Source organism: Filicampus tigris, chromosome 10 (genome assembly GCF_054856515.1).
Source record: "Filicampus tigris isolate MCC_2025a chromosome 10, RoL_Ftig_1.0, whole genome shotgun sequence".
NCBI lineage: Eukaryota > Metazoa > Chordata > Actinopteri > Syngnathiformes > Syngnathidae > Filicampus > Filicampus tigris.
The window spans coordinates 9,810,505-9,826,044 of record NC_141226.1 but is presented as its reverse complement, the minus strand read 5'-3'; the positions used below and the strand labels follow the sequence as shown (position 1 = coordinate 9,826,044).

The 15,540-nt window shown below is 40.8% G+C and overlaps 1 protein-coding gene across 1 annotated transcript; it reads left to right on the top strand.

The window, feature by feature from the left end:
* The first annotated feature begins 1,777 nt into the window (after positions 1-1,777).
* Positions 1,778-3,550, top strand: LOC147140754 (polyamine-transporting ATPase 13A3-like). The gene is made up of 4 exons (XM_086043164.1): positions 1,778-1,885; positions 1,948-2,121; positions 2,393-2,572; positions 3,476-3,550. The coding sequence occupies exons 1-4, from the start codon at positions 1,835-1,837 to the stop codon at positions 3,548-3,550; spliced, it is 480 nt and encodes a 159-aa protein (XP_085899290.1). The 5' UTR covers positions 1,778-1,834.
* Positions 3,551-15,540: the final 11,990 nt, after the last annotated feature.

The window sequence follows — 15,540 nt, the reverse complement described above, 5'->3', positions numbered from 1 at the left end:
TTACCTACCACGCATGTTTTTGAAATGTGGGAGGAAACCGGAGTACCCGGACAAAACCCATGCAGGCACGGGGAGAACATGCAAACTCCACACAGGAAGGCTGTGGCTGGATTCGAACCCAAGACCTCTGCACCATGAGGTGGACGTGCTAGCCAGTCGAGCACTTTGCCGCCCCCCATAGTATTATGTATAAATCAATCTACACTATCAAAACAACATATTTCTATAGCTTTCTTAACACTGTGAACTGGCTAACAAAAAACATACATGAAAAATACACCTTACTTGTATGTGTATTTTCAGATTAGATGGATAATTTTTCAACAACAGAATCTGGTGGTTTTCAGGCTGGCACAAGACAATAGATTCGACATGGATAATTCTTGGAGTGAAAAACATCAACCAATTCTCTAAAATAAAGCCATGTAGAGGAATATCTTGCTTCTTCGGATCTGTTGCTGTCTTTCGATTAGCATTCCACATTACAAGTCCCTAGCATTTTAATCAAAACTCTAACCTATGGTTGATTTTACTCTCTGTCTTTTCTATACATTACTTCGTTACTTCATCATCTGTCGAAGTTGAAAACTGAATTAGAAAGTACAGATCTGTTTTGCAAATGTAAAAAGTTTTCAGAAAAGTAAATAGTCAAGTAAGAGTACAGATATCGGAATAATGACTTTAAGTAATATTTGTTCTTCATTAGCACGACTTTCTTTCTCCAGCATGTTTTCAGAGCCTGCTTAAATGAAGCACACCTGCTGTATCTTTGTTCTTAAGAATTGACACGAGACCTGAGGCTTTACACTCTCCTGCTTTCCTTGTAGTGGTTGTTCTTTTGTCAGCATGAAGACCCCACCGTATTTTCCGGACTATACGTCGCTCCGGCAGTCCGCTGATAGTGTAGTGGTACACACGCCTGAGTTGTGTGCGGGCAGCGTGGGATCGATTCCCGCTCAGTGACAGTGTCTATGTGTGCCCTGCGACTGGCTGGCGACCAGTTCGGGGTGTAGTCTGCCTTCGCCCATTGACGGCTGGGATAGGCTCCAGCAACTCCCCGCGACCCTGTATAGGATAAGCGGGTTGGAAGATGACATGACGTGACGTCGCTCCGGATTACAAGTCGCACCAGCCATAAAATGCACAATACAGAAGAAAAAAACATATATAAGCCCCACTGGAATATAAGTATTTTTGTAGTCCGGAAAATACGGTAGTCAAGTATAGTATAGATATCTGTATGCAAGCCCACTAGTTGAAACAAGGCATTCTGATAAATATTGCGCTTGTGGAATAAGAGTTAATCCACTCGTTTTTATCCATCTCTGGGGGTGGACATTTGTGACATTTTCAGTTGACAGAAGTGACATTCTGTCAACTGAAAATGACATCACAACTACCCAGGGCTCAGGAAACGACCAATCACGGCGTAGCTTTGGAAAACAGGCGAGCTGTGATTGGTCATTCCCTGAGCCCTGGGTAGTTGTGATGCCATTTTCAGTCAAGAGAAATTACAAAATGGCCACCCCCTGAGATGGCTAAAAAGGGGTGGATTTTGCTGCTTAACTCATATTGCACAAACGCAATATTAATCAGAATGCCGTGTTTCAACTAGTGGGCCTGTGGGGAACATGTCCTTGAAAAACATGTGTTTGGGTTGATTTCCTCTTTAAGTAATATTTGTTCTTCATCAGCACGACTTTCTTTCACTAGCATGTTTTCAGAGCCTGCTTAAATGAAGCACACCTGCTGTAACTTTGTTCTTAAGGATTGACACCAGACCTGAGGCTTTACACTCTCCTGCTTTCCTTGTAGTGGTTGTTCTTTTGTCAGCATGAAGACCCAAGAAGTGAAGCTTATCAATAAAGGCCAAGAGGATGAGATGGTAATCATCCCTTCACATTTGTTATTTATCGTTATTTGTTATAATGGACCTTGACCTTGCAGGAGATATGGGGGTACCGGCCTTGCCTTTGGAAAATGATCCTGGTGGGTGTGGGGACAGTTTTCTCCGGTGGACTCCTCCTCCTGCTGTTCTACAGGGTGCCCGAGTGGGGGGTCAAAGCCACCTGCATGCTAACTACTCTGGGGGAAGCACAAATACTACTGCTCAGGACCACGGTATGTTGGTTGTGTGTTGTGTTGTTGCATGTTTCCTGCATGCTTTTGAGGTTTCTTCCTGCAACACACCTGATTGAAACGATTGGGATCATTATCAGGCCGCTGCACAAATTGTTGATGAGCTGATCATTTGAAACAGGTGGGTTGGAGGTGGGAAATTTCTAAAAAGCGGCCCTCGGAGTTTGAGACTCCAGTCTGCTTTTTGAGAATAGACATACAGTAGCTAGGATGAAATGCATTTCTGTCACGTCTGTTTTCGTTGCTTTCACAGGATGATTTCAGGCAATGGTTTCGTGCCCAAGTAAAAGTGATGTTGGCTCCAGGGAAGACGCCCTTTGATATTGTGGATAGTCAGCCCAAAGATCAGCTGGATGGAGACGACCACAAAAGCCTCCAAAGTGCTCAAAATAAGGAGTGGTTCAAGAAATTCGCAAATGGAGTGCCGGCTAAGGTACTTCAGTTTGAGAATGGTGATAATTCCTTTTTGGGGATCACCAAAGAATTATTATATCTCATGTTTAATTATTTTTTCCTCAACAAGGAGATTATGCTTTAATCGGCATGGAATCATTTTGTTTATATATAATGTCATTCAACCTACATTTTCATGTTGAATGTGTAGGAGGTTCTCAAAATTATGGTGATAATCCACAAAGTGTGAAAATAATGTCAACCAAATTTCATCCAGATTAGCTCCAGATTGCACATTTGGCAACAAAATTATTTAACATGAAATATTCAACATGTTAAAATGCTTACTGTATATCTGTCCATTTCAGCAGGGTGCAATTCATTGTATTTATGTCAGATACCATCACAGTTTGTTCTGCATTTGTTTTTATGTTGTTAACCCACGCATATTTTTTTTAAGAATATGTTCCCAGCAGGCCCACTGGTTGAAACACGGCATTCTGATTAATATTGCGATTGTGGAATATGAGTTAAGCAGCAACATCCACCTGTTATTAGCCATCTCAAGAGTGGCCATTTTGTCACTTCTCTCAACTGAAAATGACATCACAACTGCTCAGGGCTCAAGTAAGGACCAATCACGGCTCAGCAGCTTCAGAAAACAGATCAGCCGTGATTGGTCGTTACCTGAGCCCTGGGTAGTTGTGATGTCATTTTCAGTAATCGAAGTGACAAAATGGCCGCCCTGTAAAATGGCTAAAAACGAGTGGATTAACTCTTATTCCACAAACGCAATCTTTATCAGAATACCTTGTTTCAACTAGTGGGCCTGCAGAGAACATATTCAGGAAAAAAATATGTTTGGGTTGACTTTACTTTAAGTATCTGAAGCTAACTTCTTTACTATGGCCCATTTGTTTCCCTTTCCTCTCTTCATACGAAGGTCCATTATTTCACCCACCAGAGCATCCAGTATTTCTGGAATGAAGGGACCCAGAACTTTGAATCATTTGAGTAAGTAGGAGTTGGAAAAAAACAAACTATTTTGCTATGACTGATTTCAGCAATGTGGACCATACTCTTCCGTTTGTGCATAAATTCATTTTTAAGTGCCTCGATTTGCGCACTTTTCATTTAAGCATATTATCCCATTCAGAGTTCTGATAAAACCAACACGCCTAAGCCTTGAAAAAATGCATACACGCCAAATATTTTTATTTATTAATATGTCAGCGATCTCTGCTTCCAAGATGGTGCCATGGTGGTGGCACTGGTTGGAATACTTAGTTGGTGGACGGCGAAGGAATGCTACAATTACACATGTGCTGTATATTGTAACTGCATCCAAAATTTAAGTGCGATATGTTGTTTCCTTTCCGGGGCACTTGTCTCGCCCCCGAAGCGTGAAAAATGCTTAAGGAGAATATGCGCAAGGCCACATTTAGCAGGAAACACAAAAATATCACAGTTGCTCCACCCAGAACCCACCCAGAACCGAGGGACCGAGATGAGGTTTATTTAGGTGCAACACGTGATTCCAACCATTCTGCATCATTAGGTTTTAACTGTGTATATCACTTGTTGGAGTCCAATAACCTGACAGATATCATTCACATCAGTCTTGGCCTTACGTACTTCCTTTCGTGCTTCAGCATAAAGAAGAACAAGAGTCACTTTACACATCTGAATTTCCTTGGCCTCCTTCTGCCTCTCACACGCTCCATATACAGCACTGTGCTGGCCTCCACAGTTGCATTTTAATTGAACATTCTCACCACATTGTCCACATTCATGTTCACCAACCACATTTTGCACATAATTTTGCCTCTGCATTGCGTTGCTACATGATCAAATCGCTGACACTTAAAACAACATAACAGAGAGGAAATGAATTCCCGTACTGGATCGCTCATGAAGGCCGTTTGGACATCTGTATTTAATCCGTTCTTAAAGAAAAGTAAGACCAACAAACTGTGCAGTTTTTCTTTACCTTTAGTGAGACATTTCACATCTCACAATGGGTAAATAAATATGCATTTCTTTTCTTCCCAAATACAATGAACTTAATGCAAATGTTTTTAATACAACACAATCAATATCTATAGCTATTCATCTTAACAGTATTAATAACTTTGGGAATTTGTTTTTAAATCATGACAAATAACTTTTTTTTTAAACACAAAATAGACAAAATTGTCAACCATAAATAATACCAGGGTTACACAAGTAACAAAATAAAGGATGGTAAAACACACCCCTTTACTAACCAACAGGCAAACAACTACATAATGGAACATGCTTTTAATAAAGTGAAAAGATCATCGGCATGCCCTGTCCTCTGGGAGGGAAATGTTATGTGGAGAGATTCGTCTCCAAATTATTCACAAAAATACATCTGCAATTTTCACATGTTTTTTAGATAAACAAATATATTGGTGATGTTCACATATGTATTTTAATGTTATGCGTGCATTTATCATGACTGTGTGTAAATTGTCAAATGTGTGTTTGCGGATCATCAGACACGCACATTTATTTTTGACCCGAAGGTCACGCTCTTTCAAGATGTCACAGACAGCAATTTTCAACATTCAAAAGTGTTGAAAGGCCATCACTCCCCCGTCTGCTAGGAGGAAGTATTGCTGTCTCCACAAAAATTAGAGTTGAGCTTGGAATAGTAGTAAAATATACTTTTTTGGTTAACACATACATACATTTGTAGTGGGTGGTGTTCTGCTAATAGTTCTGCTAACCTAAAAATGACCCCGTCCCTCCACGGCCGCGCCCGCCCATCCATCCCCTTCGACCAGCCCTGGTCAGCGTCAAAAGGGGACAGAGCTGGGGTACTGAGCAGTGTTGGCAAAGGTGATACTTGACGGTGCGGGAGGCCAATCAGCCTCATTCTGCAGTTTTAGAGCCAGACACTTGTATTTAGTCTTTGGGGGACGGTTTTGCCGACAGAAGATCCAGGAGCGGAACGCCGAGCCCCAACGGTCATTCACCATCTGAGATCAGGCGGAGCATGATGGCATCAGTTAGACTTACATTCACAAATACTTAAAAAAGACACTTGCAATCATCTGAATAGAAAGCATTGTAAGGTCACAATATTAGGTACACCAAACGAGATGAGATCAAATGCGAGAGTTGAATCAGTTCAATGAATTACAAAAAATAATTCTCAGTTCAAACTCATAGTCGACAGTGGTGTGCTGAAAAACTGCCTCGTGCCTCACAGCAGTGATATACATCATCCCTCCGTCACAATTATATAAAATTGTCCCTTATTCAAAAGGGGGTCAGAATCAGAACCAGGTGCGTTAACCCACATAAAGAACATAATGATAAATGCTAAGAGCTATTAAAATGCATGAATAATTTAAACGGTTAAAATATAATATTGTGTTAAATAAATAATTAAAATAGTATGATAAAAATATCATTTGACTGTCTATCAATCCATCTGTACAAAATAGTGTACTGTTCCCATAAAAGGCACCGTGCTTGGCAGTGCATGCCTGGTCTTTCATCATCAGCCAGCCAGCCACACACACACATGCACGCCCGAGAGCGGAGGAGAGAACAGATAATTACGACCGAATACAAAAATACTTTTGGAGACTTGGAAACATTCTACATAGTCGGCGACAAATAAAGGACTTATTTAATTGATCTACGACCATTTTGGTGAGTTTGAAGTTATCTTACCGTAACTTTCTTGTAATGCTACATGTGTGGATGTTAGCTAAATGTTGCCATCGTAGCTCGGTGGGAATTATGTGTACCAAGCGCACAATTTTATTAATTTGATTTGTATCGACAATTTTATTTGCGTTATGCGACAGAGACAACTTGGATTCCGAGAGGGGGTGGAAGGGGCGGTGTGGGGGCGACTTATACTCCAGTGCGACTTATATATGTTTTTTTCTTCTGTATTATGCATTTTATGGCTGGTGCGACTTGTACTCCGGAAAATACGGTGCTCGAGATGATTCTTGCATAATTGAAAAGAATTTGGAGTGAAGGTAAATTACCTGATGTTTGGAAAACATTGCCGTTAGCTCCTTTGTGTTTCTGGTTACTTTAAAAGTGATTTAATGCTGAATGATGTTAACAAACTATCATCTGTCTCGCACGCCATTTTGAATGCGGATGGACTTCCACCGCCAAAGAGTGACATTGCTGGCTAAGAATATGTCACAGCAAATAAACAAATTTGACTGCACGGTTCGTTTTGAACCGGGGCTGAGCTGCGGTGGCGGGCGGGCGGCAAAGGCCTTGGTGCAGGTGTCCTTTATCCAGTGAATAAAATAGTTTGTTGGCTGTTTTTTTCTTCTGGGCGAGAAGATTCTTATAAACAGACATGCCATCTTCCATTACATTTGAGAACGGGTTCTCCATTAACGAATCAGAATGCAGAACAGAATGACCATTCATATGCTGTTAAGAAGACACAATAACTGACTGCATCAATCATGGGAGTGCGGTTGAACTAACGGTGACAGAGTGACTGATGATTACAGTTTGATTCTGCTTGAAATAATGACGGACGGGTACCCAGGCCGCTGACAAATGACAGACAGGCAAAATTTACTGGCGCGCGCACCTCTGGTATTTGGTAAAGTCATTCGAACGTATTGGTAAAACGTAGACTAAATGCTAAAAACATAGCATTTTTTCTCAGAATGTATTAACTTGCGTGTTAGATTAGACCTCTTTGGCACATCTGATTAGATAGGTGACTTGAGCTTGGCCGTTGTGTTGCTGTGACCTTTCCTCCTGGCTCGGCATCTTCTTATTTATGATGCACTTGGCCCCCTTTTTAATTTATTTCAGTTAAGACCGTACAGTCACATATAGTCTCATAGATTTTTTAAATTCCTGTGGGCCAGGAATGGGATTTATGTTTGAAATTTAGTGACATTATATTCTGTGTGTTGTAGTAAATGCCTGTAAATAATGTTTTTGTATAAAGTGGCCTCAGGGGTACGTGAGTTGAAAATGGACAGTTAATTGAACCGGTACTTGTTCATGCAGGTATCTGTTCGGATGAGTGCCGTCTTCAAATGTTTGGTCTGCATTGTGGAGATGTTACAAGCCCAACTGTTGTGTCGAAAAGGAGATTAAATGTGTGACACCATGCAAGAGACAAATCTATTGTTGGTGCAAAGTGTGTTTGGGATGTGGGATACAAGAGAAAAAGGGAGTCTAGTCATTGGTGGGAGGAGTGTGTGTGGCTGTAGTTATGCTGTAGTGTGTGGCCTCGAAGATAACTGCGACGAGAAGTGTTGCAAATGGATTCAAAAGATGATCACACACACACACATACACCTTCACTGCATCTCTCTGTTCCCTTCGGCTGATAAGCATGGCCGGTTGTTTGTTCTACAAATTTTGTTTTCTCTTGTTCCCCACTTTCGGTATGTAATTTTTAAGTTGATTTTCCCTACTGTGTTGCATGAAGTAAAGTTTTTAGGGTTGCATTTGTCAGTAAAGGTGTTCATGTTCCCCATAAGCAATCATTGAGCCTTGATTGGGTCGGAGTGACATCATTCTGCAGCTCCTTTGCGAGATTGATGTGTGACCTGTTAAGGACTTTTTAGTGACAAAAGCACTGGCCACTGTAGTAATAGGCCTAACATAGTTTCAACTCTTATCACAGTTAACGTATTGTGAGAATGATATGTACATGGCACAAACATATTAAAGCGGAAGTCAACGCAAACGTCTTTTTTTCAAGAATATGTCCTATGCAAGCCCACTAGTTGAAACAGGGCATTCTGTTAAATATTGCGTTTGTGGAATAAGTGTTAATCCACTCGTTTTTAGCCATCTCTGGGGGCGGCCATTTTGTATTCTGTCGACTGAAAATGACATCACAACTGCTCACAACGACTAATCACGGCTCAGGTCCAGAAAACAGGTCAGCCGTGATTGGTCGTTGTGAGCAGTTGTGATGTCATTTTCAGTCGACAGAAGACAAAATGGCTGCCCCCGGAGATGGCTAAAAATGATTGCATTTTGCTGCTTAACTTATATCCCAGTCCGCTGATAGTGTAGTGGTACACACGCCTGAGTTGTGTGCGGGCAGCGTGGGATCGATTCCCGCTCAGTGACAGTGTCTATGTGTGCCCTGCGACTGGCTGGCGACCAGTTCGGGGTGTAGTCTGCCTTCGCCCATTGACGGCTGGGATAGGCTCCAGCAACTCCCCGCGACCCTATATAGGATAAGCGGTTTGGAAGATGACATGATGACATGACTTATATCCCACGCACTCAAAATTAATAAGAATGCCGTTTCTCAATAAAATAACAAATAATCTCAATAACACAATGTTGGGGATGAACAACAACACATCAAAACAGCAAATGAATGAAACATTGCAAATGACGCAACTTATCATAGCAAAGAAGTACAGCAAGTACACAAGCAAATATGCAGAGCAACTAGTACATAATGCATCAACATAAAATAAAATTGCATATCATCACATCATCTCCCCACATAGGGCTTGCGATAGTAACATCACATTTAGGTGTACTCTAGACCTCTGCATCATAATACTTTGAGGCTATCCATGTTTCCACAATGTGAAACAAATACTTGTTCAATGTACTGTAAGGTTGAGCGTTTAGCAATCATCATACTCATAAAATCGAATTACCTCAACCATGTGCTCAACCAATGTTTAACCAAGGTTGCATCCATTTTTAACCAATGTTGAACCTGTCCCTCTTCATGAATTGTGGTCCTGTGTCAAAGCAACGGCGACCTCTAGTTTCTAAATTTGGAGCCGAGAATTTAGAATCGAGGTCAATTACCCCAGTTCAAGCCAATGTTGCGCCTAGGAATGTAGCCCATTCAATATCTTTACCAAATGATTAATCACTTCACCTGACAATGGCGATTTTGGTACATTTTTTATACTCCACGTAACACAACGCCACTTATCTCCTGATAAGACCTGTTAAGGTTGAAGTGTTTGTCAGTCCTTTAGATAGATAAATTACATACAGGGATACATGCATCTAAACATCAACTCAAATCGAATCAACTAGTTTCTAATTTCTCGTTTCTCACCTTCCACTCTCTCTCTTTTAGTGGTCATAAAGATTACGAGGGAGATAAAGAGTGGCCTACTAAAAATTTGTAGCCCTTTTCTGTGAATCATTAGAGATAAATTAGTTGCTTTGATATTTGACAGATGATAATGAGTAATCGCAGAAGCTTGGTTGTACTCGGAGAAAGTGCTCTAGTGTTTGTTAATTATTTGGCGTAGGGAACAAACTGTGATTTTTTTGGGGGCATGGCGTCCGACTGTCGTATGTAAATCATTGCAAACAGCAGGAGAAAGTGTGTTGTTTGAGTTTATTATACTCTTTTAGAATATTCTGACCCAACATTTAAAGTTGAAATATTTGTGTGACAGAGACTTATTCAGTATTGTCAAAACATTAGTACCTATTGGTTGGATTATTTATACAAAACAAAAATCTGAATCTAAAAATCTGATTCATTACTATCATTATAGAATGTAATAATGATAAGGACACGACTGGCCGTTGATGACCTGATGAAAACATGACATCTGTTGGGCTGTCACTATCAAATATTTTTAGGGTCGATTACTCTATTGATGACTCCATTAAAGGATTGGGTAGGGTTTTATTTTGCATTAACCGTGAGTTATGATTTTTCCCAATTTCTATTTACCAACCAAATATTGTTATATAGGTGGCACTGTGGAGACTGGTTGGCACATCTGCCTCACAGTGTAGAGGTTGTGGGTTCAAATCCAGGCTCCGGCCTTCCTGTGTGGAGTTAGCACGTTCTGCCCGCACCAACAAGGGTTTTCTCAGAGTACTCCAGTTTCCTCCCACATTACAAAAACATGCATGGTAGATTAATTGGACACTCTAAATTGTCCTTTGGTGTGAATGTGAGTGTGACTGGTTGTTTGTCTATATGTGCCCTTTGATTGGCTGGCAACCAATTCAGAGTGTATGCCGCCTCTTGCCCAAAATCAGCAGGGATAGGGCTAAGTGCTCTTTGTTCAGAACATATATTACGCTACTTTACACTGCTCAGCTATGGTCCAACTACAAGAAGTCGAGTTTACAGAGGCTAAAGGTTGCCTATAATGATGCACTGAGGGTCCTTCTTAGAGTACCATGGTGGCACAGTGCTAGTCAGTTATCTGTGGTGAAAAGAATACCAACATTTGATGCACTACTCAGACAGCTGATTTATACCTTCATCTGTCGACTAGACATGTCACAGAACCATATAATTGAAGCCCTTGTCAAACCAATGAAACGTTGTTACATGTTTACTTCTATTAGACTGCATTGGTGCCATGCCTAGTATAAATTTTAATATGTACAGTTTTGTATCCTTTCGCTTTTATCTCTTTTCCCCTGTTTGTTTGTGTTGTGTTGATTATATGGACCTGTGTCTGCAAATAAAGAACAAAATACCAGCACGCCCGCAACCGTTGTGAGGGGAAGCGGTTCACATAATGAATGAATGGCCCTTGAGAGCTCATGACATTAATTGACAGACAGAAAAAGGGACATTTTTACTGGAAATATGGTTATATTTTTGAAGGTGAGATGTAATAGCTTCAGTCAGTTTTTCATTTTTAATATGCTCTTTCCATCAGTCCACCTTAGTTGAGCGTGGACGGGGTCTCTCAGCTGCAGCACCTGCAATTAGTCAGACCACTTGTCTCCAATCAGCAGTTGGTAGTATTTAGATTTGGCTCCAAACAAGGTAAGGTGCTGGAGTATTGTTTGTGGGCTGTCTTGCCGCTTGCCATTCCCACGTCTCAATTGCCACCAAGGTCGTCATTCCAACTCAAGGTTTGTGTAGTTAAGTTCCACTGTGATTTCCGTTTTTGTAAATAGCTCTGCGGTTACCCTCCTTCCACTGTGCCTCTGTCACCCGACTTTTGTTTGTGAAGTACCCTCACTAGTTTTTGCTTTCGCGATAACGTTTTGTATTTGTAGTTTTTCGTTACTCTTATTTTCTTGTGCTTACTATCTGTTGGAATAAAGGCTGTGTCACTGCTCTCAAACCCCTTTTGTGTGTGTAGTGATCCATTCCCTGGCTGTATGGCCTACCCTAACAATAGGTGATGAGCTGTCTAATCTTCATGGTCTCAGTCTTCACCCAAAAAGAAAATCAACATTTTTTTGTCTGGTCCGACTTGGAAGAAAGAAAAATAGCCAGAAAAACATGCCAAAAACGAGGTTCGGACTGTAAAACTGTCAAACATGACATAGATGAATATTTATTACCACAAATAGAAAAAAGTACGGAAAGTTTTGAGATAATTGAGGAGCTTTTGAGCATGGAGTCTCTAAAGAGGACAACGCAAGGAGAGGACTTGTATGAACAGATGTGGAAGTGCCGCATCTTTCATATAGTCGCTGTCCTGTGAAAAACACTTATCTCCAATTTTGGAAACTTTTTTTAAATTTTCACATTAATGCAATGTCTGTAAGGCGGAAACACCATTAATGTGAAAATAAGGAAATGAAAAAAAAAATGGAGATAGGTGTTTTTCACAGAACAGCGACAATATTCATTGACCCAAACGTACTACTTGCATGAGAGCTCTTTTGCACGTTTGAAAGGGGCAGCCATCAGTGCACGCTGGTAGCCAATCGGCTTGTTCGTTTATTTGTGTGTGTTAACTGGCCCAAACACTCGATGCGAATGTTCCTGGCCGGCCCTTCTGTCAAATTTTATATCCCAATGTGGCCCGCAAGTCCAAAGGTTTGCCCCCCCTGGAGTAGACCAACAACAACCGAACCACGAAGTAGCGAAGGAACACTATATTATTGACTGACGAGAAGAATTTGATATGTATAAACACTCGTAATTACACATTTCCAGGAAATGTGGTATGAGGGGGTCTGTCACAATGTTGGTCACACAGATATCTAATCATTGGATTCACATAAGGTGAAACTGATGAATTGTCACATCAAATGATGTTGGTTTGTGGACTAGGCCAACGCTCAGTTATTGGGGCCCAATTTATAACTTCTTCATATGATATCTGTAGTGTATCATGGATTCTGAAGCTAATGGTCGTTGGCTATGGTACAAATATTTTGTTGTACTGGGCATGATATTAACGTAGTCTTAACAGCAGGGAATGGACTGAATGATTGGTTTAATGAAAAACCTTTGTTACACTAAGAGGAAGTAGAATGAATTTGGTTTGGAATTGACGGATTAATTGACTATGTAGAATTATATTTATAAGTGAGTTGGAATTGGATGGGTTTGTGGAACTGTGTTCTCTTGAACATAGGCTATGAGCTTTGCTGAAAGACATTGGAAATGTTATAAGATATAGAAAGTGTTAGAAGCTATTGTAGACCTATTAATTAAAGTTGAGTTGAGACACTGGAAGGGGGAATAAGAATTATTAACATATTTTTTGAAGGTCAACTTTTATTAGAGCCGACATTAATTTTACTTATGGATATTGGGAAATTATGGTCAGGTTATTGGACTTTTGTAATTAAATCAACATGTGTGTCATCTTCCAAACCGCTTATCCTATACAGGGTCACGGGGAGTTGCTGGAGCCTATCCCAGCCGTCAATGGGCGAAGGCAGACTACACCCCGAACTGGTCGCCAGCCAGTCGCAGGGCACACACAGACACCGTCACTGAGCGGGAATCGATCCCGCACACAACTCGGGCGTGTGTACCACTACACTAACAGTGGACTATTAAATCAACATCTGAAATATAATTTCATCTTGGAAAGCAAAAACCTTCCCTTGGGCATCCAGTCCTTTTTCCTTTTTTATTTGACTATGGGGAAAGCACGTGCGAAGACAGAAATTTTCCACTGGGATGGCCAGAGTGCAACAAGACCTCGGTGACGGGTGGCCGTGTGTGTGTCCTTTATATGTGGGCATTTTATTTCATGAAACCATGACTGTGGCTGGTATGATAGACAATGACGTAGGGCTGTTTGAGTTTGCCTAACAAGAAAATCCCGGTTATTTTCTCTCAAACACTATTTTACGATTACGATTTCTTTGTAAAATAAAAAACAATGAAAAATGAAGTATTTTGAATGTCTTTTATTTAAACTTAATTTGTCTTTCTTTACACTCAAAATTCCAGTCAATTTAACTTAATACACACAAAACAATCCATTGTGGTTAACAGCATTTTGCTTACACAATAGATTTCAGATCTGTTACTAAACCAATAATGAATAATAAGAAAGTGCATATACCATCTGAAACAAAATCATCAACATGAAGGTAGACAGTCAAGTCTGTAAACCAAACAGTCTGTCAGCAAGTCATTTTGCCAACCAGCTAGTGACTAGCCTTTCACCTTTCTCCCTGGTCTTAAACATAAATCAATGATTAGTGCAAAATTGTCACTCAATAATACTGTCAAGCTTGAATACGGATGCATAGTCCGGACCAGAGGTCCGTTGTAGAGGAGATAAAAAGGGACGCCTTTCAGACATTGAGTAACGGGTTGCTCACGGGTTGTATTGTACATGCGGGGCACACACTACTCTACAGATCAATTTTTGCGCGATTTATCAACTAAACGCTCACTTGCCTGAGCAAATAAGAATTGCCGGTAGCCATCGATGTTGTTGTTGTTGCTGTTGTTGTTATCGGAGTGCGTGATTGGACTCTCTAAATTGCCCCTAGGTGTGATTGTGAGTGTGGATGTTTGTCTCTGTGCGTGCCCTGCGATTGGCTGGCAACCAATTCAGGGTGTCCCTCGCCCCCGAAGACAGCTGGGATAGGCTCCAGCACGCCCAGCGACCCTTGTGCGGATAAGCGGTATCGATAATGGATGGATGGATGGGTTCAAAACAAGAAAATGTTTAAACATAAAAAGACTTCTCTGAAACACTAATTGTGTAAGTTCCAAACAAAATTGATAAAATAAGTAATTCTAAACTAAAAAAAAAAAGTGCAAATGTGTAAATTCATTGGTCGGCACAAGTCTGTTTCTATGTTTGAGATCTTTTGACTTGAACACGTTATGTCAATTATCTGAACACTAAAATAAACATTCAATGGAACAGTGTCAGCAAACAGAACGGTGTGTGTGTGCGTGCGTGTACAGGATTATTGCTCTCCATTGTTTGTTACCTAAGTCTTTGCAGTGGTGACAAAATAAATAGATAATGGGCCTTCACTTGCACAGCTCTTCTTCCCCTCCAAGGCACTCAAATTGCTTTGGCACTGCTCATTCAACCGATGACGAAACAGGAGCAACTGGGGGTTCAGTATCTCATATCATATCTCAAGGCACCGTTATATACAATATATCTGTTGCAATGTGTTTACCATGATTATTAACCATGATTCAAGAAGTCAGTCTTGTGCTGCGATCTCAATTCTTCTGTCAGCTTTGCTTGCCTAAATAGTGCCCATATAGTAAAATGTGTTAAGTGTATAAAGACACTGAATGTTTCACTATATACTAAACCTTACGTTAAGTAAAATGTTAACATGAAACATGTTTACTCTGTTTACTCACGGCGGCACGGTGGTTGACTGGTTAGCTAGTCCGCCTCACAGTTCAGAGGTCGTGGGTTCGATCCCGGCTCCGGCCTCCCTGTGTGGAGTTTGCATGTTCTCCCCGTGCCTGCGTGGGTTTCCTCCGGGTACTCCGGTTTCCTCCCACTTTCCATGGTAAGTTGATTGGACTCTCTAAATTGCCCCTAGGTGTGATTGTGAGTGCAGATGTTTGTCTTTGTGTGCCCTGCGATTGGCTGGCAACCAATTCAGGGTGTCCCCCGCCTACTGCCCAAAGACACCTGGGATAGGCTCCAGCTTGTGAGGATAAGCGGTACAGATAATGGATGGATGGATGTTTACTCTGCAAATATAATTCTTCCAGACAGTCCTCAAATGTTGAATGCTTATTCTATATTTGCATCAATGTATTCAACCAGGCTAACCAAATATATTTAAGTTAATATTGTTAACTTAAATATA

What these genes read in the sequence shown, in the direction of transcription:
- LOC147140754 (XM_086043164.1), top strand. Translation starts at nt 1,835, where the DNA reads ATGAAGACCCAAGAAGTGAAGCTTATCAATAAAGGCCAAGAGGATGAG. An exon ending in AAGGCCAAGAGGATGAGATG is followed by an intron (nt 1,886 to 1,947) that starts GTAATCATCCCT and finishes TTGACCTTGCAG; the next exon opens with GAGATATGGGGGTACCGGCC. An exon ending in TACTACTGCTCAGGACCACG is followed by an intron (nt 2,122 to 2,392) that starts GTATGTTGGTTG and finishes TTGCTTTCACAG; the next exon opens with GATGATTTCAGGCAATGGTT.